At 45.1% G+C, this 26,456-nt stretch overlaps 3 protein-coding genes across 4 annotated transcripts in view; 2 read left to right on the top strand and 1 right to left on the bottom strand.

The window, feature by feature from the left end:
- The window catches only part of LOC119371668 (uncharacterized), a 44,680-nt gene extending 33,767 nt beyond the window's left edge, over positions 1–10,913 (top strand). Inside the window, exons 7-12 of one of the 2 annotated variants that reach the window (XM_037642111.2) lie at positions 309–439; positions 2,451–2,585; positions 4,810–4,941; positions 6,806–7,019; positions 8,131–8,209; positions 9,387–10,913. In XM_037642111.2, coding sequence (XP_037498039.1) covers positions 309–439; positions 2,451–2,585; positions 4,810–4,941; positions 6,806–7,019; positions 8,131–8,209; positions 9,387–9,548 — 853 coding nt within the window. In that variant the 3' untranslated portion in view covers positions 9,549–10,913. Of the gene's footprint in view, positions 1–308; positions 440–2,450; positions 2,586–4,809; positions 4,942–6,805; positions 7,036–8,130; positions 8,210–9,386 lie in introns of both variants that reach the window. The other variant, XM_049419911.1, reaches the window with a different exon arrangement.
- A 977-nt stretch (positions 10,914–11,890) lies between these two features.
- LOC119371669 (nucleoside diphosphate kinase 6) lies at positions 11,891–20,595 on the bottom strand. The gene is made up of 6 exons (XM_037642112.2): positions 20,361–20,595; positions 19,868–19,970; positions 17,793–17,832; positions 17,614–17,697; positions 16,860–16,936; positions 11,891–14,711 (listed from the first exon to the last, which is right to left on the bottom strand). Exons 1-6 carry the CDS (start codon positions 20,436–20,438, stop codon positions 14,542–14,544), a joined length of 552 nt encoding a protein of 183 aa, XP_037498040.1. The 5' UTR covers positions 20,439–20,595; the 3' UTR covers positions 11,891–14,541.
- A 740-nt stretch (positions 20,596–21,335) lies between these two features.
- Positions 21,336–26,456, top strand: part of LOC119406330 (WD repeat-containing protein 18-like) — a 13,858-nt gene continuing 8,737 nt past the window's right edge. The window contains 3 exon segments of the mRNA XM_049419913.1: positions 21,336–21,697; positions 23,699–24,007; positions 24,009–24,102. Of these exon segments, the coding sequence (XP_049275870.1) occupies positions 21,380–21,697; positions 23,699–24,007; positions 24,009–24,102 (721 nt within the window). The 5' untranslated portion in view covers positions 21,336–21,379.

The raw sequence follows: 26,456 nt of genomic DNA, 5'->3' as shown, positions 1-26,456 counted from the left end.
GAACAGGTGGTAAAAGTTCTACATTGAAAATATATCGCTAGAGTTACTAATTAAAAAGTTAATTAAGCAATATTTGTTAATTACCCAGCTTGGCAGATTGGAAAAATATCCTGACGTGCTGAGCGCGACTCAGAACAATATTGGGCCAATTCGGCATGGATAGTTTGTTTGTTTGTTTTTGTAATACTATGCGCAAGTTAGCTGAGACACCCTGTATATATACACTAGTCATCACTAGAATTCTGCATGCACTGTTGGTGCTTGCGAGTGCTATACTAGCATTGCCACTGGGACTCCCGCCTACTCAGGGGAATCAAGTTGGGTCCCGGAGGAGCCAAGTCTCACGTGGCAAACAAGAAGAAACGCAAGAAGTTGCGCAAGCAAGGCAACAACAGTCAGCAAGGCACAGCGGCACAACAACAAGAAGGAGACATGAGACGTGAGTACCACACGATGCCTTTCTCATCTTTCACACAATGCTGTACTGCACAGAATTGGTCGGTGTTCTGTCTGCAGACATTAGCTGCCCACTTTTGGCATGGTGGGATCGCTGTGATGGTGACGCATGTCAGTATTGACAAAATTAACCGAGAGGATTCTGTTTGTTAGGTGCAACTATATGAAGCCGTCTTGCGATTCATAACTGAGAATACCTTTGGCGCAAATCGAATGTGTCATCGTTCGATTTGTGCCAAAGGTATCCTCAGTTATGAACCAGTACCAGCTAGCTCAAACCAAAAGTCTTGCGATTGTTTTTGGCAAAAGAGATTTTACGTCAGTTCATTGCAGTTCAAGTTAGAAGAAATTGAAGCACGCTTTAGTTTGAACGTAGGTCAAATTAAAATGTGGTAAAATTCAGATTGGAAGTTTAACCGTGTTATAACCTGAACCATGTTCAAGTTTTCATGTTGTCATGTCAGAAGAGTTGTCATGTTACCATGTCTTCCGGAGCCGAGCGTCACTGTCAAGGCAGACACGTTCTTTCGTTGCCTCGACCAGCCTCCGCAAGCATACCTCCCCTGCATTATCTCAAGTGCAGGAGGCAAGGGAGCGTGTCTGGTCATGCGACAAGCCCCACCTCTTTTATTTACTTTTTCATTCTTCTTCTTGCCCTTTTGCTTCAATGGACATTTCCACTGGTGGCGTTATGCACTCCGCACCGGATGAATGAAAGTCATTTCTCGTGGTCAAGGACATTCTAAGGTGACATTCGTTATTTAAGCATGTGTGCATGTCACTTTCACGCCCATGTTCTAGAACCATTTAACATCTCAGGGTTCACCTAGGCTATCAGCGTTCCTTTTTTTTTTCCCTCACAGTAAGATGCTATCGCTATTGCACTCTAGCAATATAATATTGACTCCTTTTTAATTATTTACTTTACTTATTAAACAAAACTGGTCTACATGCTTCCTAGTATCACCACAGCATATTTTAGAAACGTATGCCATTTCGTTTTAAATCGAGGGGAGGAACTGCACTCAACTCGATGGAATGAGATAAGAGCGCCAAGTCGAGGATCGTATTGAGCACATGAGGGTCACTCTTTCTCAAAAGTGCTACTCCCTCTGAACGGAGAGTGCAAACGGCCTTCAATTTTAAATTTCGAATACCTTTGCACCACACAGGTGTTTCGTACTTTGTAGGCTTGAGCAGTCTACACACTATTTGTTCGTTCGCGATGCCTAAACCTGATGAGGGGGCAAGGTATCCGACCGGGCTGGTTGGTGCGGATCCATGATGTATTACAGTGGGCACTTACACAGTGGACAAAAGAAATGCCAGGCCTGTGCAGAACACGTAGCACAGGCAGAGCTAAAGCTGGAGGAGTGGCCTTTCTTGAGTCCATTGTAAACTCTCTTGGAGTGACTACTTATGCAAAGTACCCGCTACACCTCTGTAAGGCGTTATGTGCACTTCGTTGATGCTGTGGCTGATGACACTAAAGAATTATGGCTGAGCCCTTTGTGATGGGTGGGAAGCTTTAAACCACTCAGTCGTTATGCAGTTCACATTGTGCGACGCCTGGTTGTTCTTTAACCTTCTACCACACTATATTATATCTGATTATGTGATTCTTTTCTCGACGTGACGGCTATATAAGGCCTTTTTTTTTTGCGAATGATTTCAAGCATTGGCGTGGCTCTGTGGTAGAACCTCGACTGCCAAACAGAAGGCCTGGGTCAAATCCCGCTAGATCATGGATATTTTTTTCTCATAGTGCACGATAGCAGTTATGGACACCAAAATCTGCTGTTGTTGTGATCTCATAAGAGGTTCCGCTGTAAAAAGGAGCACTTGTCTTTGTCGCTGTTTTTTTTTCCGTCGTGTAAGTGTGTGCTGTAATACATCATTAGTTAGGGGGCCCTTTCACGCTAATGTCGTCGTGTAGAGAGTAGCTCGGTGCGGTGGACTGACTGAGCTACGCCGCCATCTGGATTGTTACGCAGACTTGCTGTCCATATCCCCTTCCGACGAGGCAACGATGCCTAGCTACATTAAGGACAACCCGGAATTGACCAAGTACTGGTTGCAGCGCTACAGGCTCTTCTCCCGGTTTGACAAAGGCATTAAGCTGGATGAAGGTAAGCTTTTGGACTGCTCCGTCTCTGTTTTGGCCCTTCTTGATACGTGACTGAGTGCTTGCTTTCTTTCTTTGCTGTTGCATCTTACGTGAGGAATTGAATTGACGCTGAATTTAATTTTTTATTCCGTAACAACGAAGTTGTGGGCGCGACCGGCAAAAAAGATAACTGCCAGGGTGCTGCTTAAGAGGAGATACGGCCACACTGTATACATGGAAGCTTCATAATCATAGTGGCTGAACGAAATAGCACATTTTACAGAAAACAATCCAATCACACACACACACACACACGTACACACACACACACATACAGTGTGTCCCAAGTAACTGGGGCCACACTACATTATTCTTTTTTGAAAGTGAAACTAGATACAAAGTTGTGACCAATGAATGGCATTTTGTTAGTGGTAGCCTTGCACATGCTGGTAAACATGTTGCTTTCAGCAATTAGTCAGTTAGTAAACGTTGTCTGAAGAATTACTTGCACACTTGTGGAAGTTCGGACATGTGATTTCGCATAGCATTCGAAAACATTACTAAATTTCTGTCTCACTGCATCATTCCTAATAGGCGTTCCTGACTACTTTTTCTGCCTTTCAAAATTGTGGTGTGGAAGGTGAACAAAGATTTGAATTACAAGCACGCCTCACGCACAGGATAGGAGAACTCTCGAAAGTGGATTTGAAGAACCAGCGCAGCTTTTTGGCTGCCCTGATTGGTGTGAAAATGTGACACAGTGATGGTTCCTTTGTTCTGTGCTCGTGGAGGGCGATGTAAGAGCAAGCAATGCAGACACCATCGGCTTGACACTTTTAGGGGCAAAGCACTTTAGGGTGTCACCGTGTCGGCGTACATCGTCATCTGCTGGCGGGGCGGTCCATTTGCTTGAGTACAAGAGAGGGCGCCACCGCCTCTGCGCTCACCGTGTGGTGAGAGAGAGCGAACGGCGCGTGTTGACTATGGAAACGTTCTTTCTGCGATGAACGCTGAAGTACCAGCTATCAGAAAACGAAAACGTGCCCTCGCCTGCGAGAGACAACGCCGATGCATGCAGTGCCTGCTAGTGAGTTTCTTGATTGAAAAAAACCGAATGCTTGTGCTGCACAACCGTGCACTGGCCACTGCGTATATATAGGCACTGGATCTTGATCTGCAATGTATAGTGCCGGTGGGAAATTTCTCTTGTGCATAGTTGAACAATAAAGATTCGCAACGTGCACGTTAACTAAAAGCAGACTGGGGGTCTCTGTGTCTAATCTCTCTTCGGTCCCTCATTGCCCATTAGCAGTGTTGTAGGCGTTACTGAAAAAAAGTAACTAAATACGTTACTCGTTACACTATAAAAAAAGGAACGCGTTACCGCCCTACGTCACCTACAAAAAAATGTAACGCGTTACCGTTACCGAAAAAAAGTAACGGACGTTACCTCTGCCATTACTCCGCAATCATAAATTTTAATTGATGCGTCTTTGCTGCAGGAACCCACAGTAACAATAATTCAAATCTGAAATTTTTGTTTCACACAAAACTTCTAACCCAAACAACGAATATACCCAAAATGCTGATTTAACGAGTATTACTTGCACAAATGTACCAGACGTTAGCAATGGTATAGTGGCTTAAAGTTGCACTTAGAGTTACGTGTGATGGCTTCTGACTGACACATGGTGAAGCCATTTTTCTCAATGTGACATTATACAGAATATGAGATTCAATCATCAACGCTATTCGCAAAGAAAGCATCAATGAAATATCAAGAAATTTACAATAATTCTGATGGTGTGCTTCTGCTAGCAAAATAGATGCGCGAATTTCGTAGTAGTAAAGAAATGCTTAAATGGGCTAGTCACGTAAAAGAACATCTGTGCATAAACATTTTTTGTTCAATTTAACCTGTATAATTACCGCAAAAATGGCGGCGTTTATGTGAGGGTGTTCAAGATCAGCCTCACTCGCTCAGGAGTTCAATAACCAGAAACTTCGCTGCCTCTGAGAGCTGGCGCCACGCGGCGTGACCCTGCCACGCAGATTGTGTTTTTGCGAGACGAGACTTGCACACGGTTTAGTTCAAAACAGGTTCCCTCCTCCGTACGAAAAGCAGCATGTTATTTTCTTTTTCTTTATTGGTGGTTTATAACATTGCTGACAACCAACTCTGTTGCTCATCGTTACCTTTGCCACAATCCTGCACTGACTAACTTTATGTACTTTTCTGCATCCAGAGTCCTGGTTTTCCGTGACGCCAGAGAACATCGCCAAGCACATCGCAGATCGCTGCAAGGCTGACGTTGTCATCGATGGCTTTTGTGGCGCTGGCGGCAACAGCATCCAGTTTGCCCGGGTGTGCCGGCGTGGTGAGTCAACAGTTGCTACTGTCGAACCTCTACACAGTATACAATGAAGTTTGCGATGTGCCATGTACTTTTCTTGTTTTTACGTTTCTTGCTTCTGTAGAAACACGTCTGTTGCTTTACTCAATTTAATGAAGTAGTTTCGCGACACTGTTTCAATACGACAAAGTTTTCAGTAGAAAACAAGGCAGATTTGAGCTGATTCTACTGATGTGAAAGGTAGAAAAGTAGTGATAGTGATGAGCACTTGAGATAACATATTGGCACGTGTACTTGCTTCATTTTATTTCATGGGGACCACCTTTTCCACTTTTTGTGACACCCTTTATTGCTCGGCACAGGCCACACCTCAACTTCCATACTGCTTCGCGAATGACGCCGACTGTTCTACAAATATTGCATGCCCAACGTGTATGTCTGAGTACCTTTCAGTTTGTACGCGAGCATCAGTGATAACGCTAGAACTTACTGTGATGCATAAAAGCTGACACATTTCACCGCCGATCGGATTTGCGACTACTGATGACTGCACTTGTCGCTATCGTTTTGCAGTGTGATTAGCCCGGTTGTGCCGGGCACAGCTTCACCCACTAAACAGTTCGACTTTCAATGCTCTGGATTCTGCGTACTGCATTGTCACGAGCATGTGACAATTTCTTATCGCAACCGTACCAGCACACCCGCACTGCACAAATGTGCAGAGTAACCAACTGCTGGGCTTTTTGATGGCATTTCTTTTGCTTTTTTCCACCCTGCACACTTTCAGTTCCATCAGCCTGCAATATGCACATGATGGTTTCCATAGTGCTCAGTGGCCATTTATGGTCAGCATCGCCGGGTTTTGATTTTGCCTTTGGTAAACACGCCCACTACTTAAGCAGTAGCCACAGTGAAGCATAGAGCTCCTGATATTTTCGCAGTGACTCTCCTCTCATTTTGCTGGTTGTTGAATCTCAAATCGCTTGCAATACCTTCACGAATGTACGTACGCAAAAGGTGGTGAAACGAAAATGTTTTACATATGCCCAACATCATTTGTGGTACTAGAAGACGGAGACCTCTATGCAATGAAGCTTGTGTTATAACAAAGCCTTTTGCTGCAGCTAAGACTTTATTATATTAAAGTTTAGCTGTATATGCAATGAGTGTCACAGCCTCGCGCCTGTGAAATGATGCAGAATGCTGTGTGTGTTTTTTCTTAATGTCGTTTTCAGAAACGCAGGTATGAAGGTTTTAGATTAGGGAGCTGAAGATGCTTGCATGCCACTGGCATGCAGTGCATGCTGCTTGAGTCCTGGTAAAACCCAAGGAGGTATTGGGTGTGCAAGCTACCTATATTTTCTAATCTAAAGCACTATCTGTGCATCATGTGGACCAGCACCACTTGATCCCACATGAACCACAGCATGTGCATTTGCATTGAATTGCTGATTAAAAGTTCAATGGCTCATCAGTTTGCACTAAACTTTCCTTTTCAACGTCTGTAAGATGGTCTTATGGAAGGTAAAAAGGAAAAAAAAAAAACTGCTCTTTCCTTACTCCGAGGAAATGTTATTTAAGCTAGAATACACTGGTATACAAAGCCATGAGCTTTAGACACTCCATCAGAGTCCACTCCTGCAGTTGTATAATTCAATTTCAGGTGTAAACGTGATTGCATTAACTGTACGAAACTTTGTTGCTTCTGTGGTACATTGGCTGGAAGAAGACAAGAAAAACCTATTACTGTCTTCAAAATGTTTAAGGAATCATATCAACGAGATTCTGCCATAAATCACCCATTTACTGTACCTGTGGTTTGCCGTCTTACGATGGTGATGGTTCATTCCGGCATTGCCACCAATTGGCATTGTGTCTTCTCTTGCAGTCATAGCCGTGGACATCGACCCCGTGAAGGTGGAGCTGGCGCGGCATAATGCGGCCGTGTACGGCGTGGCTGACAAGATCGATTTCATTGTCGGCGACTTCCTGGAGGTTGCTCCACGACTACATGGCGACGTGGTCTTCCTGAGTCTTCCCTGGGGAGGGCCTTCGTACCACCAGAAGTGGTCTTTCGACCTCAAAGACATGAAGCCTGACTTATATCCTTTTGCCGCTGTTTCTAAAAAAAAAAACCTGAAAACCGTTTTCACAGTATTTTACAAAGCCATTGAGCCTGTGGCATAGGTCCTTTGGATCAGTAAAGGGGCCATGGCACCCAATCTTCAGTCATAATACGTGTTAGGTGGGTTAATCCTTGTGCGTTCACAAATAAGCTGGCGAAATTTTAGCACATTTGGCCGAGCACTTAATTTATAATTGAATATTTTTACAAACACGCGAGCGGCTGAGAGTCTGGCAACACTGGTGCACTCGCGAGCCGTGGCGTAACGAGCAGCTTGCTATGCGAGCGTCTGCACTTCGGAAAACGATATTGTTCCGTGGTCAGCTGCGCGTGAAATCTAGGTATTTTAGCTTTCTTCAACTTGGCGCTGAAATTGAATGATTTGTGGTGGCTGAAACTTTGGTGGAAGACGACGGCTCCGCTCCATGTCGTACATGACATCATGGACGCCATGGCGAAATGGCGGTCGCCGGCGGTGGGCGGGGTTTATAGCTGATGACATCTAGGGCTTGTTTAGCACTGAAATATTCTTTTACAGTCCACTTTCCATATAAGCCATAAAGCACAATTACAACAGTGAAAACCAGCCAAGCAAGGCACTTCTCTGTGTGATGTACTTGAGATCTGAGGGCACAAGCTGGTAGGCATGCGACGCATGCCAGTCTGACCAGTGCAGAGAACAAAAATTGCAAATGTGAAGAGCTAGCATACTCTGCCAATTTGTGGCCACTCCTGGCTTCGTGATCATAGTACCATGATAGACGAGTTGTAAAACAGTGATATAAGTGAACTGCAATACCAACAAATTCAACAGGTATTAGGTCACAGACGCCGCCAATTTGTATGGTATGAATAACTCTATTGATGTCCTGACGATTCAGTCCGGGACTGATGCGGGCCGCTCCCACGTCGGGACAGAGGGGCCAATGTGGCCACTCCATATTTTTCAGCCACATCTTCGGAGTTTGTCAAACAGTGACAGCCACAATGTCAACAAATGCAAGTGAGGCCCATATGAGAGTCTGTACGATGGTGTAGTGTGTTGGTTCCATTCTGCTATATGCTTCTGTCCTTGACTCCTGTTGCACGTACGAGACATTCGAGCTGAGCAAGAAGATCACCGACAACATCGCAGTGTTGCTCCCCAGGAACGCTGATGTTAATCAGGTGGGTGACAATATTAGTGCGATTTCACCACGCACAGAGAACATGCATGTATGTCATGTTGATGTCGCGATTCAAGGAAACGTTGACGGGAATACTGAGGACAGTGTCATTGAGGATTTAGGGGAGGTGTCGGGTTGTAGAAAAAAAAAAATTTTCCACTTACTGCTGCACTCTTCTGGCTTAAATTTTGCAAAAAGATTAAAAGTTTGACATTAGTTTGAATTAACCGAATGTTTGAATTATGGAAAGGCGATATGTCGTTCATTAGGAGTATAAAATGTCTGAATCTCGGAATTTCACCTGCAGCATACATACACTGAAACCTTGATATAATGAACACGGATATAACGAAATATTGGTTATAACGAAGTAAATGTGAATAGTCTTCCAATACATACAGTGTTAGGAATACTATACGTTTATAACGAATTTTCGGATAAACCGAAGTTAATTTCGTGTAAGATGTAGTAACTTCGTTATAATGAGGTTTGAGTGTATACCAAAACATTGTATGTTTTGTGCCTTATAGCATGATGCTGTTTTTGTAGCCGGGTGTCGAAAAAAAAAAGTACAACTTCATTTGACTTCAACACACTCAACATTTCCTGGTGCAACTCTGGTCCAGTGATATATATCTGCAACAGCTTGCAAACCACGTCACAAATCGGTTCAGTGCAGCAAACTTTATCATCATGTACAGCGCTTGTGACTTGAATTTGATAAGGTGAAACACTGCAGGCAATGCTGCTCAATTGACCAGACTGGTAATTTGTGGCGTCATATGTTGCAATTCTCCATTTAATTTTCTTTTCATTTCCGATCATGCGTTGTTCAGAGTGCACCAAATCTGCACAAGTTTAGACAGGACGCGCTTGAAGAAATTGTTGTGTGGGCAGATTAACGACTGCGATCGATGTTTTTTTACATAAATGTAAAGTGGAATGTAGTGAAAATAGGTACTGCAGGCCGTACCCATAAAATCTCAATCTATAGGAGCACTTCATTGCACGGCAAGCTGGTGCGCTTTACGAACCATTTTGTTCCAAACCGACAACAGATATTATTTTGCTTCACTTCGTGTTCGGTTTGGGTACGGCTTTTGCTTCAGGTTCGGTCTGATGTCCTGGTTTATATGCAGTTCCAGTTGACGACAATCAACTCGTCTTTTTCCTTGCAGGTCACTCAGCTGGCCGGTCCTGGAGGTATGGTCGAGGTCGAGCAGAACATGCTCAACAGAAGGATCAAGACCATCACTGCCTACTATGGCGACCTCGTCTCGCGGTCAGCCAACACTTCCTCCCCACCAGTGCACAGCAAGAGCGGAAGAAACCAGCGTTAACTCAAGCGTTGTACACAAACATGCCTGTACAGTCGTGAAAAAAAAAATGTGTCCACATTCATAGTTGACTCATCAATGTGATATAAGAATACATGGAAATTGCTACTTGTTTGCCAGACATCTTTTGCTGAAAGATGTTTGGTACCTCCCTGTTTTTTTTAATGTGAGGTAGTACTGTATGTACAACAGTATACGAGATACTACTGGGGCATACAGTTAATATTTTGTGTTTCCAAGGTGACCAGTGGTCCCTTTTGTAAGGAAAATGTTGTACAGTAGTGAGTGCAAAGAGTAGCAGCGTTACATGCACGTAGTACTTGTGTGTAAATAGTTTTAAGAAAAATCCTAAATGTTATTGCCAAAACAAATCTTATTGTGCACATTGTGCAGTCCAGAAACTATACATAGCTACACTACCATTGCAGGAAAAAACTGTTGCTATGAGTAGGGCATGGCACATTGTATTTCAGTGTATTCAAAACATACAATTAAGGAGAAACACTATATTGATTGTTTACTTCAACAGCCGAGGAGAAGAATAACGTGGAAGGGGTATCGCATACCAATTGTCTAATCGCCAGCATAGGTATGTGGTAAGGGAGCCCCAGCGCTATTTCTCTAATGCCACTCTTTTTTGTGTCGATCTATTACGGATAAAACCATAAAAGGGTTGCACATAAATCAGTGGTAATGGGATGCACACATCAACAATGTTGCTGAATTCGTATGTGGTAGAAACTCGACATTTGTAGTTGCAGATGAACCAGGATAGTACCAGTGTGCGGTGTCGTGCAAAATTTTTGAACGTATGCATTGCAAGTTTGTTTGGCTTTTTTTTTTTTTCGTATGCTCATTGCTAAGACATCGCATATGCTGTCAAACCTCTGCTCCCAAGTACGTTAGGCCACAAAAGTTTATGAGACACAATACCGTAACAAATGGTAATTGCAATGTTCAGTTAAGGCATGGTGCTTCCAATTTAGCATATCAATTTGCTGGTAGTGCAGGCTGATCCTGCCAGAGACTTCGTGGGATTTCAGTTTTTTTTTTAGAAGTCCTATGTCCTATAACCTTTTGCAGCCAACTTTGTCTTCATTGGTTATTGACAGCATTCATTCTACATACTGTTGTTGTGCAGCGTTCAAAATTTTACCATTACTACTGAAGAGTTGAGTGTAAGGTTTCTCTATATTCTTGCGGGGTAGCACTTGCCTCAAACACTCAACTTCAGTGACTACAAGTGTATGTCTTGCATAATCACAACAGACTGCTGAACTAGGTACAGTGTTTGTGTAATGAAAAAGCTTTTAGTAAGCCTTTTCTTTAACTGTACAAAGTTCACTCCCGACTGTTCAAGCATAGTTATAGTATACATTTATTTGCCATTTTATTTACAGGCCAGTTGAGGCTTGTAAAATGCCAGTGTTCAGTAGTGAAGCTTGCATAGTCTAATACAAAGCATATTCATTTTGATTCTTTACTCGTAGACTCAAGCAAGGTGTGCAGTCAGGGGCCTTGTAGTATGTGTATCTTTAGCAAAGTATTGTCATTTTAACAAATGGTAAAGAGATTTTTAAATGGATTGTTTTCTTATTGCTCTAGTACGCTGCAACTCATTGATGGTTTTATTTTAAGTTGCACTCATTCTAATTGGAGCTTGTTGTACATTTCACTGTCAAAGACATAAATATCATGACACAAATTTGTAGACATGATGTGGCAATGTCAATAAATATTTATTTCATTGCTCATTGCATAAAAATAGAAGGAATATTCATACGTATAAGTTGAACCTCGATACAACGGGCATGGATATGACAGAATTATCCGATCCAGTGAAATACCATATTTGCACGATTCTACCATGCCCCCAATTGTAACGTGCAGCTAAATTTGCATTAGGAAAATTGAAACAAAAAACGTCATGCCGATTTTACTTTTGAGCCTGCTTGTAATGTGCAAACAAATTTGAGGGTACCATTTAGCGATGAAAAGTGATGCCAAAGAGTGCATGTTGGAATCGTGCAAATACGGTAAATAAGGAATATCTAACCACTACTACAGTGCAAAATACATTTAATAAACAATATATCGAAGCTATTTTGTGCCAAAAGCACGTTCGTAATGGTGAAGTTCAACTTTATATATCTTTTCACTGTACACTTCTCTGGCACTGTGGCACAACCGTTGTGCCATCTAAGGCACTACAAGATAAGTCAGCAGCAGCAGAGCTCAACTCTTTCATGAAACTGTACATAGCATACGACTGTGACCTCTTCATCAGAGTCCACGACTTTGAAAGGCACACATCAGTAACTCAAACCAAGTGATAGCACGAGATGCATTTCATCTGACTGCGCTTAGGCATGGTAGCCACAGTGATCACAACGAAGGACTTAGCATCACGCGTCCGCCTCCTCAGTACCGAAGTCTCAACAAATTTGTACTAGTAACAAGCATTTATTGTAGATTAGTTAGGGAGCTCTAGTGCTTGCCAGCATTTCATCGAATGCAAGAAAATAAGTTATCATGCTAGTTAGTACTCCTTCAGTGTTAACTGTGTGCTGGTGCACATTGTTGAAATTGTCTAGGTAACACGTGAAATGCTTGTTTCGGAGGCAGGGGAGGTAATTAACAGTCGCTAATCTGCTCAGCCAAGTATCCACAACGAGAGTCATTAAGAAGTCTGGAGAGAGGCAGTTGCCTACTGTTTGCCACACCCATTTTTCCTGCTTTTGACAGCACAGTACCAGCAGAATAAAAGCCACCGTGTACGTTTTGTTTTTGTAATACGCATATATAATCCTGGTATTCATCCTGGCAATAACTCTGCAGATGCTTGGACATGTGAATATTTAGTTAGCACACAGCACTTTAAGCTGGAGATAAAAAAAAGGGTGTCGTTTTTGCCATATTGGGTGTGCAATACTAATCTCGTCTATCCCTGAGCCTAAGTAATGAAACAAGCTTTCGTCACTCAAAAGCAGCTTAAGCATGCCAGTGCTTGCATCGTGCACACAGCTTTGAGTGCCGCTGCCAGTATAATATTGCAATTCTATGCCACTTGTAATCTGTCGTTCACACCTGGCCTGTTCTGTCGACAGTGCAGGTGCAGCGTCTCTGACGAGAACGTGTGACAATGGAATAGTATCGTTAAGTCACTTCAGTCCTGATGACAAAGTCCAAGTGGCCTGTCTTGTCAGTTCTATTCCGAGTGCCGTCCTGCACTGTTTTCAGGTTCCCAATGACATATGTTGTGAACCGTTTTATTTATTAATTTTTTTACGAACTTAAACGGGAAACCATGCAGAAGATCCATGCATTCCCCATTTAAGCGCTAAGAGCAGTTTAGTACACAACTCAGCCATTGCATTGTGTTTGAAGACAGTTGCATTTTTTTAATGCCTTTTTAGGCCTTTACCCCCCTTCTGTCAATTCTGGACAGAAACTAAGAAAAGCAGAGCTCATGTAAAAAAAAGTTTACCTACTCTGTTAAAAGTTGGGGCACAATGCAGTAAGAAAACACGCACATGAATCAACCACAAAAGAGCTAGTCCAGCAGTGCCTGACAACAGACCGCTGCGGCTGTGTTGCGTTGTCGGGAGGGGCTCGACAACAGGTCGCAAAGGGATGCTTCCTTGCAAAAATTCAACTTGAAAGTTAATGTTCCAACAGAATTAGACTAGGCATGCTCTAGGGAATTGGAGGAATGTTGCAAAGTTCTATTGCTTATTCACGCAACCTTCCCGCTTCACCTCGGTTATCTAACTGGGCTGTGTGTTAAGTGGCAAGCTGTAAGAAGGGCCCTACCTGAGGCAAGTTGAATTCGGTCAGAAATTGTGTGTGGAGGAGGCCTGGGAATACACTGTTGTCGAAAACAGTGCCAATAAACCATTAACGCCAACGAAAATATGTGCCTTCTTGCTTTCGCTTGGTAGGACACACGTGCCAGTCATCATTACAGATATTGTGGCTTGGTTGCATACTGGCAAACTCATTGAGCAAAAATGCCATATGCTGTAGTTGTGCTTAGCCAGAGGTTCATAAAAAGTATGTACATAAAAATAGTGCTTACACCTCCTAGATTAGTCCTACAGAAGCAATATGAAAATCTTGCATGCAGGGTATGAAAATCCAAATGGTGCTGTTTTAGAGAAGCAAAATAGGAACCAAAAAAAAGTTAACAATACATGATTTGATTGAAAAAGAGCGTCGCTATGTAGGAACTGCAAATGGTTAAATCTCGAAACACATTGGTATACCAACCTAATAATAGCCGTAAATTTGATGTGGCAAAAATTTCATGCAAGACATTGCAACGATCTGATGTAATGAATTTCACAGAACACATCCGGTACAGTCGCACTCAATATGAGTTGCAACACAGTGAGCATGTCTGAAGGGACCCGCTGATACAATGACACGGGCAAATGGTAAATTAGCTTAGGAAGTACCAGCGATTGAAACAATGTTTACTTCAGCAATTTTTTATATTTGGATGCCAATGTGTAGAGTTGGTGCCATTTTGACCATGGGCGACATGTTGCAATTCATGTTGGACGCGACTGTACATGCATATCTTGCTGCTGCTGCTAAGTAGGCGCTACTTTATGTCGGCATAGCAAGCATCCGGCTGCGCATTTTGGCGTCGAAGTCAACAGACGCGAAGCGTTGGCGTCATCTCATCCTTTTCCAAAAGCAATACAGAAAGATCTTAGTTGATCTTAGTTTACAATGAATAGGCCCAGTTTTCAAAATGAAGTGGGCAGTGCGAGGCGCTTATTATTGAGCTGGGGATGTATCCCTAGGACATCACTTTTGCAAGATTTCACGAGTATCGACACTGGATGCACAGGCCAAAGCAAGAAAGAAGCTCATGGTGAGGGCCGGGTCCCGCAATATCTTGAGAAAGCTACACTATCACCGAAAGTGATCGCCTGAGAGCACTCTCCCTGGTACAGTGCGAAGTTCAGCACCACACGGAAGCAGGACCTTAGGTGCTGCGCTGCTGTTCCTGCTCGTCGACCACTATGTGCTCGCATCGTTCTAGGTCAAAGACGAGCTTCGCGCGTCGCCAGCGTTGCTCCTCGTCCAGGTACCACATGTCCTGGTCGAACTCCGGGAAGAAGAAGCCGATCTCGCGCCTGGCCGACTCCTCAGAATCTGCAAAGCGCATCGACCGGTGAGCTGTGGCGTTAAAGGGACACTAAAGGCAAATAAAAATTTATGTCAGAGTGAAAGCCCAATGTATGACAACTTCTAAAACGGCAATATTATCAACAGCAGTGCCCTACTTACCGAGAAATTAAGCTAAATGTATTACATGATGAGCGCCACGAGTGGGACATTTTCGAAGTGATCCCGATGACGTATGGAAGTCGGCCTACAATAAATCACTAGTAATCAAACTAGCAGCACTAAAAAAAGAACATTCCAAGCATCAAAAGACGTAATAAAATGCTGTTTGTTCGTTTCCGCTTGATTCATGGAAAACAAAACCTCCGTGGCGTTGCCATGGGGAACAGCGCGCGTGGTTCAAAGGTTCCGTTTTCGTCGAACTGCGTCTCGCCCGTCTCAGTGGTAGCTTCGGGATCGCGTACTGCAGTGCGTGTTTTGCGCGCTCGTGAAAGTCGCTCTGACAGAAAGTTCGACAAAATGCCGCATGCGTGTGATATTGCCGGATGCCCGAATGGTGCACAACGCCAGTGCTGCAGCAAGGAAACCAGTGTGTCTTTTCACTGGGTGCCGCGGAATGAACCCTTACGCTCGAAGTGGCTTAGTGTCATGCCATTGCGCCAGTGTGCTAAACAGTCAAAACATCTGCGTGTGTGCTCGCTGCACTTTCGTACTGAGGATTACGAGACCAACCGCAACTTGGTGAAGGCTTTGAATGTGCCCATCCGTGCAAGTCTGCCGCAGCGCCGTTGTTGCTACTGTGGGTCCTGCTACTTCCGCTCGGCTGCTACTGGTGTCGGCGGCCGCGCAATAAAAGCGGGCAACGTTGGGCACGGCAACAGTGACGTATGAAAGTTGTATTTTCAGGCGCGACATTTGAAGCGCGCTAACGTGATGCGGACCACTAAAAACGTGATTTTATTTCAAAATAAGCACTTCCTTGGCACAAAAGCAGCACTACGAGGTTTCTGGACCGCTATTTCAACAATCAACGTCGACTTAATATTTGCCTTTAGTGTCCCTTTAACGCCATCAGATGCGAAATGTACGAGACATACGAGCAGGCGAGTGTTAAGTTTGTCTCGGTAGACTCACAGACACTATAGTGAAAAATTATTTGAGCTCACTACCAATCTACAATGCCAGGAAAGCTGCACCTTTACTGCTAAAAAATGAATGGCATGCCAAGAAAGAAGCAAAAGCAAGATATGAACGGCAAAGCAGATATTAACACTGCCACGCTAGCTTGCCATTATGTCACCGATTTCGATATCTGCTCTGGTCTAGATAATTTCTTATGAGTAAAGATAGATGGTGTTGCATTCTGAAGGTGTCAAAGATTGAAAGGGGTCACGAACGCTTACGGACCTAGAACGTCTTTAATGTGAAAACACGCCTCTAATTTGGCAACATCACACCTACGCACTGGCGCTGGGGTCGCAGTGCTAAATTTACTTATTCTTATATATTACGGCCCTATTTAAGGCTAGTAGATCTTGTCATTCTCTCATATTTGACCTGTTATTGCAACATTAACAAAACCAGAGTTTTGAAATACTACTTGCTTCAATAGCACATACTGTGCATACAGAACCAACTCGCACAAGTGAGAAGTGAGCCGTCAAAGCCCTCAAAATCGTGTGATCATAGGTTAGGACAAACCCTGTCATTTGCATTTCCGACATGTTCCTTATCTCTAAATTTAAACTAAACAGAAGAACAGGGGACAACAGAGGCTTAAAGTGATGAGAAATCATTGAACAGGGGATGTTGCTGAAGTCAACGTTTCATTATGAGAACTCGTATACACGTCAAGGCAAGCTTTCAGTAATGACATTTAATGCATCAAAAGATATGATAGCGCCATATAGCACACATGGACGAGAAAGACACAATGGGAAAAGCGCTAACTACCAAATGAAAGTTAAACGTTAGCGCTCTTCCCGTTGTGTCTTTCTCGTCCGTGTCTGCAAGCGTTATGACACCTTTTGATGCAGTAAACCAATTAGCTCTGAAAGCCACTTTGGCACTTAGTGGATTATTTTCTAATACTTTCAAATTTCATGTCGGGTATAAGTCCTGTAGGTGAGTGCACCTCAATTTAATGCGAAACACCCGCATTAACATGACACTGACCTGATCCATGACCGGCGTTCCGTGTGTCTGTCAGGCCAAACCGTGCTCGAATGGAATTCGGGGCATCGTGAATAGCCCTGCAATAATAGAGCCATGGTAAACTAGCGCAATTTTTTACAAAATTGCAATTACTAGTGCAATTTTTTACATTTTTTTTTTCATTTCTTTGCGAAAACGTCAGCAGCGACACTGAAAACTTTATCAGTGAGTACGCTGGAGGGAACAGCGGTGTCTTAACATACAAAAACTGTGGCAGAGCAGATTGTGGTTACAGTGCTGCAATATGCTTGCTTCTATGGAGCGCAGCAAGTGAAGTTGCTAGGACTCTGAGAATGTGCTCACAGTGAGGCCAACAAATCACTGAAGTGGCGGTCAATATTAAGTCTACAGTAATGCTGCCTAAATTATTAAGCCAATATATGGTGGAGCATTTAAGATTAAATAAGTACAGAGTACCAAGTTTTGCCCGTCCGAACATGTGCAACTACAAGGATACGCATGGCATGACCACGGGCATTCTATTGTAGTTCCAGCCAAATTTAAAGGCTTAAAGCTGAACTGCTGTTTAGCTTTTCTTAAAATGGGTAACTAGTTTCATGTAATCGATTACAGAAAAAAAGCTATCGTATTACAGTGAGGATTACAGAGTAAGAAGTTACTGATTGATTACGAAACTGTAAAGACAGGCAATTGATCACAGGGATTAATTACATATAACTCGTTACACACAAGCCCACAAGTAAACCTCTCTTACCTGAACACTTGTGTTGGTCCCAGGAGTGAACGCCATTCTTTGATCCCATTCTCCTTTGCCAATATGTGGACTGACAGCGGCCCGCTAGTAAAACGAACGGGATATGAAAAGTATACTAAGTCACATGAATTACATTTATAGACAATACAGAACAGTGAAGCATGCTGTGATCTACATACCTGGACATAAAGCTTGCTAGTCTCTCAAAAAAGAATTTGCCTGGAGCAGAAACAAAACGATTAGAACAGATTAGTCATTTCTAGGACTGCGCCAGCCTCCAACAAAGAAAATACTTCTAAGTAAACGAAAAAGGAAAGTGAAAGCTAGCAGTAATAAATTGTTTGTTAAAAGTGATGGAGGAAACAAAGCACAGCATGTTTGAAGTTTTTAAAGGCATATAGATCGTGAACGGATGTAATGTGCAGACACAAACGGTTACACAGCCTTACGTTACATGGTATTACACTACGTAGCAAGAATCGTACATATCGAACTTAGTTCTACAGCATTTGATTCACTGCTTCATCCACTGTAGCGGCTTAGCACAGTTGCGCTGCTAAGCACGAGGGTGCAGAGTCATTCCTTGGTGACAGCAATGCATTTCAGTGAGGGCGAAATGCAAAAAACGCCAATGTGCTTTGGTTTAGGTGCATGTTAAGAACCAGAGGTGGTCAACATTAATTCGGAATCTCCTTGCACCATGTAATCATGATGTCATGCTTTTGACACGTGAAAATGGAGAATTTGTTCATTTTAAAGCACTTCTTCATATAGGCTATCTTACGTATGGGTTTCGGTGCCACCATGTTGGGTGGTTACCGTTTTGTATTTTCAACAACCAAACAAGCAGTGCTATGGTAGATGCGTATGCATGAAAACGGTTGGGCTGGTGTATTCGAGATTTCGTGACTTGATTAATCCGTGTTGTGATATACAAAAATAAGAAAACATTCGTTTACCAGCCCAAGGTGGCTTATCTAAAATCGTCTAAAGATCCAAATTACATTGGGCATTTGATATGCGTAATCTTTCGTTAACTGCCACTAATCATCTAACAAATGCGTGCTGAATTGTCAAAGTCATTGTTGTCAGGGGTATCTGTAGGTCAGGCATTTTTTTTTTTTATTGCGTCATCACGGCTCACTTTGCGTTGAAACCCAAGAACACTATGGCTTTGCATGCATGCAACTTTATCTTGGCAGAGCGCCTCTTCGAAGACGTGCGCCGCGGCACGGTTTCGGGCTACGCGATGTGTGACAATCGTATCACGTCGTCGACCGCAAAGTCTGAAGTCTCCTTCCACGCGTACTTAGCCCGGTTCCATTAGTCGCGCAACCGGACACGCCACTCAAGAGTGTTGACACTCCGCTCTTCGGAAAAGTGTGTGCGAACGGGGGAGAGGGGGCGGTGACTTCGACTGTTGCAGAAAAGCCCAGCGCGCGCGCGCGCGCGGTAGTCCCGAAAGTAGCGCGTGTGTGTGTCAACTTCTCGACACTCCGCGGTCTCTTATCTCCGCGACAGCTAGGATTAGAAAGCGCGCTCTCCCCTAATATCGTATATAGACGTGTGTAAACACCACGTCGACCGCAGAGCACGTGCAATTCCGGTTTGGTCGAAATCTCGTCTCGCGTACTACGAAGTGTAGCTGTGTGTCCGTATAGATAACGAGAGCGCGCAGCTCCTGGCCATCTTCGAGATAAGGCATTTTACTCACTTTTTCGGGTAAACAACAAAGAAGGAATCCCAACGAAATGCGACGCAATTACGAAACATACGAGTCGGTTTTACCGCCAAGGATCGTCGTCTACGCACTATTAAGATCAGCGCCACATCGCTTTCAACGCGACAGTGCTTTCACTTTCGAAACCCAGTATCGAGCAGACGACATTTTAGCGTGGTCTAGAATCTGACTACAAAAAGACGTCTAAAAAACGTTTTCTCGTAGACATCTCAGCGGTTTGTCGATATTTCGCCGAGTAGAAGCATGTAGAGCACCGCGGAAACAGTGTTTGCGACTGAAAATACACCGTTTTGAGGGTTTTTTTCCCCGCACTCTTACTCAGCGTCTTCGAATTAACTTCACTGAAGATGACGGATCGATGCGGTGAAATTCAGAACAATGAGTGAACAGCTGTTTCTCGACGTGTTGACGCGATCCGACTTTCAAACGGAAAAGTACGGTGGAACGTGCGCTCACAACCATATGCGGGCGGCGATACACACATACATAAACACACACAACGTACATACTTACCCTGATGCTCGGCGTAGAACTTCTCCATCTGTTCCCTAGTGTAAGTTCCCATCTTGCTCTTGACAAAGATGAAATCATTTTCCAAGATCACCTGCCGAACGGCCTGCGCAAAATCAGACACGAAGAAATCATCACACGGTTTACACAAGGGCAACTTTCACGAAGAGAAAAATCTTGCGAGGCGCCGCTTCTCCATTGAAATGGCTGCTCGGAAAATTGTTTACGACGGGCGTCGAGCTTCGAGTTCAGAGCAGCGCCAAATAGCCAAGACAACACGAGAAAAAAAAAAGCGCGTCTCTGCTTGTTTACCCACGCGTGACATTTACAGTCTTACGTTATTTTCCACAACGCTATTCTCACCGAAAAGCGTCAGCGATCGGCGGCGAGTCAGCCGTCAATTGCGCTAATTGCTCGCCTCAAGGACATTTCCTTCTCTAGGGCCGAACCGATTAAACGGGCTCGAGAGAAATATTCGTCGCCATTCACGACTCACCTCTAGTTTCATGGGGATCTTGCAAACATCGGGCTTCAGGATCGCCAGAGTCAGCTGCAGCTTTCGCGTGATGCACATGTTTCTGTTGATGTGACAAGTGGCGACCCCCTCTTTACTTCATCGGCAGCTCCACAGCTCTCGCAGTACACAACGAGAAGAGAGCGAGAGTACACTGAGAGAGCGTGAGCACGGTGCGCACGTGGTCAAACGATCGTTGCACGTGCGCCGCGTGCGCGGCGACTGCGTGCGTGCGCGTGTGCACGCAGCTGCCCAGTGCCCACCCTAGCGACCCACTGAGACAACGCACGACGTGCAAGCTGTCACGAATATTCATTTGTACGTTCTAAGAACGACGTCCGCCTCCGCCGTAAACACAAGCGGCAGTTTATAAGGTTCAGCATTAGGTTACTGGGGTCTTTCTGGAGCCCGTGGCGCCCGTGGTGCCCGTGGCTGCTCGTGGTCCGCATTCAAAACCCAAGCCCTGGGTGCCCTGAACTGAGTAACTTTTGAGTGCTAGTTGCCGATCTCAAAGGTTATGCTTTTCTTGTATTTCAAGACACAAATTTATCACTAAAGATGGCGCCTATGACGTATTTATTCAGTGCACAAAAGAAACACTTTTTTTTTTTCACGATGCCACGGCGCACACGCTACGGTCCCTAGAATATAGTATATTCTAGGGACCGTACACATGCCCTTCTCCTGTCGAACAAGTCGCGAAACGTTTTTCTTTTTTAATTTGAAGGTTTTCGTTCTGTGCATGTTCTGCGCGTTGTCAAAACAAATCGCGGATGCCACGCCCGGCTGCTACCAAAGTGGCAGAGGCAGCACAACAAAATGTCAAAGGCGGATTTTATGGAATGAATGCCGCTTTTTAGACGTGAGGTCGGGTAGAGTGGCTAGTTCGGGATTGTAAATGTTGTACAATAACGCGTCACTTCTGGCACCTAGCGGAAACTTTAGCAGTTTGTTATGACGAGCAGGGCTGGCTGGTGCTCGCATTGAAACAACGCGGAGAAATGGCGTCGTTCGAATGCATCTTCACGAGTGACGGCGCCGGGCAGTTGTGGAACACTTGCGTGTGGGACGTCGTGTCGGCCTCGGTGCTGGCGCAGTACAAGGGAGGCACGAGCAGTCCGCGCACGCTGTGTCTCTTGGGCTCGGACTACGTCGTCAGCGCGCAGCACGACAAGCCGCTGCTGCGGGTATGGTCGCTACAGCGGCGCGATCAGATTCAGCGACAAATCGTGTGCCCCGGCAGGGTTTCAGCGTTGGCGGCGTCTCCGGACGGCTTGCACTGCGTGGCCGGAATCGAAGACAAGATATATCTGTGGCAGGTGAGCGCTCTTACCCGTGCCCTTGTTTGCACGCAGCCAGCAGCGCTCGCGTGTTGGTTTGTCTGTGGTTTCACCAGGTTTCACCAACGGGACAAGAAATGGTTTCACCACAAACGTTTTCTCTATTTAGTGCCGCGCACCGGTGGTATGGAAGGAGGGTTGCCACTCGTAACACCAATATAAATGTGGCACTGATGGTTTTTGTAGTCGCAGAATCTTACTACCAGTGAGAGAGAGCGATACCAGCTGCGTCTCTTGAATAATAACTGCAGTGCGTGCAAACACGGACACCACAAAAGCCGGTAGTACGGCGTTTGTGGTGTCTAGACTTCTCACTTGTGTCCGTGTTTTCACGCCCTGTGTCTTTAACATGAATACCTACCAACTAGCTCAGCACTCTGTTATGCTAAGCTTGAGAAGGGGGAAGTGTTCGAGGGGCTCGTTTTTTTTCTTAGACACAAAGAAATGAAACCGACAGACAATGAAGCCGAGGAAAGCATACGGGACATTATTTGTCGTTCTTAACTGTGGTGCAATGATTACGATCCAAATTGAAAGGAATTAAAGTGGACGAAGAAGCAGTGGACGAAGAAGCACCCTTTCCGTCGGTGGGATTCGAGCCCACAACTTCGAATTTTTCGTCCGCTTTGATCCCTTTCAATTTAAGTCATAATCATTACACTATAGTTAAAAATGACAAGTAATGTCCCCTATGTGTTCCTTTGCATAATTGTCTGTTGGTTTCATTGGCGCAGACTGTAGCAGCACGCTTGCCTGTAAGCTGACCTGAAGCCATCTCGGTGACGCGACCTTTTCCAAACGTTTCAACTTTAGCAGCGCGAAAAGTAGAAGCAGGAAATTAGAGGTGGACCATAGGGGCAGGCAGGACACTGACTAAATTTTATTCGAGAGAAGCAGTCATATAAAATGTCCTTTTTCTCACATGCGTGAAAGAGAGTGAGTGTGTGTAGTTCAATACAAAGTCATATCTTCTATCCAGATAGTAGCCACTGTAGAAGCACTAAACACTATTGGAACATTACGATGCATGAGGAATCCAAAGGAAAGTCTTGACTTGCCTGCTTCACTCACTGGCGAGCGTACCTTGTGGTCCAGAAATCCATCAGCAGACACCACTTGCCACGCCTGCAAACTGGAGCTGGACAGTACTGCATCCTACTGGCCTAATGTGTGTAATCGAAGTCCAGTGTACACTTGTAGATTGAGAGTACTGTGGCATACCCAAACTATATGGTTTAAGAAGGTGTATTCATTGCGGTAGAGGCATTCACACAGGTAGAGAGTAGGCTGATAGGCCAAGGTGAAAATAGGTGTTTGCTTCAAATTGATACTGAACTGTCCTCTCATTGCGAATGAGTTTTGAAATAAAAGAGAGTGGAGGGGCCCCACTGGGGGTGTGCTGTATGCTTGGCGAAGATGCAGCAGGTGAGTATATGCGAGTGGCACCATGCGGAGAAACTAGGGCAGTCGTATCAGATGGCTGCACCCAGTTGGGGTACACCCACGGTTACTGGCGAGAAACTTATTAGCTGCAGTTCATGAGAGGTAAATAGTGGGAGGGGGTGTTTCAACGGACGATGAGGTTCAAGCGTATTCGTGTGCTACTTATCATTTCCATACTGGCTTAATCGTCATGCTTGCAGCTCCTGTAGACAGTGATGCTAGCTTTCTATGTATTTTTTGTAGGCAACTCTATGCCGTAAAAGTAAAAGGCATGTGCTTAAGAACAATATTTTTTTATGTTGTGCTTTTCCCCCGCTCTTCAGGATGTTAAAGAATTATGAAGTTCTCGTATTTGCAGCTGTACGAGAACGCCTTAAGCCACAAGCATTGCAGTATCAGTACCTATTGCAGTATCAAAGCTACTTCTAGTATTGGTAACTCTATGACTGAGATAGCATACCGGAAAATGATGTTTGCCACTAGAGTGATTGTGTGTTCGCTGTTGCACTGAAATGTCTTTGCTGCTTTTGCCTCAAGGTCTCATCGGGCGACCTCCTCGCCGTGGTGAGCCGCCACTTCCAGGTGATCACATGCCTGCGCTTCACTGACGACGGTGGCCGCTTCGTCTCGGCGTCGCGTGATGGCCAGGTGCTGGTCTGGGACCTGGCTGAGGTTGCCTGCACCAGCACACGGGGACCCGCCGAGCCCGTGCACGCATGGTCACAGCACAGCTACGATGTCACCGACGTCCACATTGGTGCGCTGGGTGGGACACGCTGCTACACCTGCTCGGCTGACCAGACGTGCCGTGTGTTTGACATTGACAGCGGTGATCTGCTGGCCACCTGTAGTGCTGGACGCCGCACTGACTGCGGTCGTAACAGATCCCGCGGAGGATCACATCTTCGCCGGTTCCAGTACTGGAAAGATATTCGAGGTGAGTTCTCATTGATGTCCTGTTGATCCCTGTGTTTAGAAGGAATCATGGGCGTGTGGAGTAGTATGAGACTTGGCAGTAAAAAAACTTCATTGTTTCATAACTGAGTAATGTTATATGGCAAAACATTTTGCTGCATAGAACTTGCAAGGGCAAGCTAATGAGGAAGGTGAAGCAAGTCTTTTTGTGTGTTTGCATGTTGTTGTGACTTTGCAGCACAATATACTTGGCATTCCACATAGCCTCAGGCAAACTTTATACTGTCTCTTACCAATGATCAAAATGTCACAATTCAGTTGAGAAAACATGGCTGTCGAGATCTCATGTCAAAACGGTATGTGTGCATTGAACTGCACGTGTGTCCTCAAAACACCGTGTATCGCTTGGCTATAGCACGTCATCGTGAAAGTTTGGACCATTCCTTGATTCTGGTGTTGTAATTGCCCGCATTTTGGTTCATGAGCCGCTGTTAAAGTCAGGCTTTCGGTGCCAACCATATTCGCAATGTTTCGGTGGTCTGCTGCTACTGTGGGCTCGGTTTCTTGTGTCTGAGGCACAGTGCACTCAGTTCGCCTCATAGTATGGGTGCTCCGAACAAAAAGCTTTTTGAGAGTCCCAAGCACAGATCTCTGGATGTTGCCGTCCTGTTCTTTCCGGCAACGCCTTGGGTAGCCTGTGCGACAGCAACCTCGGTCGTTACCAAAGGCTTGCCACCGAGGCGCTTGCCCTAGGTGGTAAGTACGTGGGCCGGCCTGAGATATACATTCTATGCATTATACATAGGATATATTTTATGAGGTAACAGGTCACCAAAGAATATCGCTATTTTGTATTTGACTGCTGGTGTGAAATGCAGTGATTCCACTCCTGCGCCAACTGCGCCAAATTGTATTTACTGCGCCATCCTGATAATATCGACGAAAATTGCCCCAAACTGCGCCAAAGTCTCGGTTTTGGGGGCGTCTATCACCGGCAATCGCACGGCCGGCGCGTCAGAACATGTGCAGCTTGATCTTGGGGCTGCCAAAGTCGCAACCATGGACCAAGAATTATTCCGCTGAATAAATAGCGCTCGCGCGTGCGTCTTGAATAAGCCACGATGCCATGCACGGTGCCGACGCAGCTTCTGTTCTGCAAGTCGGCTTGACAGCAAAACGCGCTCTCCGCAGAGGCTCGTGACGTCTAGGCCTCTCGGTAGCGAGAAAGTGCGATGGCGATTCATCGGCGGACGTCGTCTGTTCTAGAAACGCTGCTGATAGCTTGTTTCAAGCGTCGCACGGCATGTAAGGAAAGCAATGTTCAGTATTAACTACATGTGTGCTGCTAAAATGTCTGTCACTTCTGTTTCCGGACATCGCGGAATGAAATCTGGGATCGCTAGCAGTATATATATGGAACAATATCGAATTTTCTTTGCTTCGCGTTTATGGAAGATCACGTGAACGGTGGACACGCGTTCACGCTTTACTTTATCCATGGATCTTCATTCGGAAGAGCTTTTTCGTAATTGCTTATACCAGCACGTCCGAGTTTAATCACTCTGCGGTAAATACCCCCTAAAAGGCCCTGCCCTTTCGAGCTCACGTGCTAGGGTTCCAATTCGAATTTTTTGCTTGCTTTTTAAAAATGTCATCTCATTAATAAAAGCATATGTCCTGGTCGGAGCAGCCGCAAATGCGCAGCTGTCAGTAGCGGGCCCGTCGCTGACGGCCCGCAGTGAAGCGGCTACCCATGTTACACGTCCGCCCCTCGCTTTCGGGGGTCAATAGCTGGCGGGTAAAAAAACTCAGTTTCGCTTAAGGGCGAAGCAATATGAATGCGATACCAACAAATTGTATTGTTAAACGAAGTAAGGCTAGCAGCTAACTCTTTTGGATTCGATCTCGCGTAACTCAACAAAACACTGGTTTTGGGGAATATGGCCGCTCCAGGAACCGATGCGTTTTCTTGCTCTGAGTTCTCTAAACACGAAGTAAGCGTTGAGAGCACAGCAAGTTTACGAGCAATCTCCTGATGCCTCAAGATGGCGCGCGCGCAAGCGACTGCGCCCTTCGAACGATGCGGTCGCCCCCCCCCCCCCTGCTCCTCTGGCGTCCTTTCATGCTCCTTACGAAAGACGGGCGGGGCGTTTCCTCTCTGTTTGATGAGCAATCGACGGTAGGCCCGCACGCAGATGATATCTCATGCGCTGTCCGTGCGACGGAGACAGACGGCCGGCTACACTCTTAAAAAAAATGGAGTGACCCTTTCTCCTTTAAGGGAGAAACGGCGTGTCCCCAATGTTCGTCTTCAAATGGAGAAACCGTTCCTCCCTTTTCAATGGAGAAACCGTCAAAATCAAGATGGCTGAGGCCAAGC

Source organism: Rhipicephalus sanguineus, chromosome 10, assembly GCF_013339695.2.
Source record: "Rhipicephalus sanguineus isolate Rsan-2018 chromosome 10, BIME_Rsan_1.4, whole genome shotgun sequence".
Lineage (NCBI taxonomy): Eukaryota > Metazoa > Arthropoda > Arachnida > Ixodida > Ixodidae > Rhipicephalus > Rhipicephalus sanguineus.
Note: the sequence above shows the minus strand (reverse complement) of the source record. Positions and strands in the feature narration are given on the sequence as shown.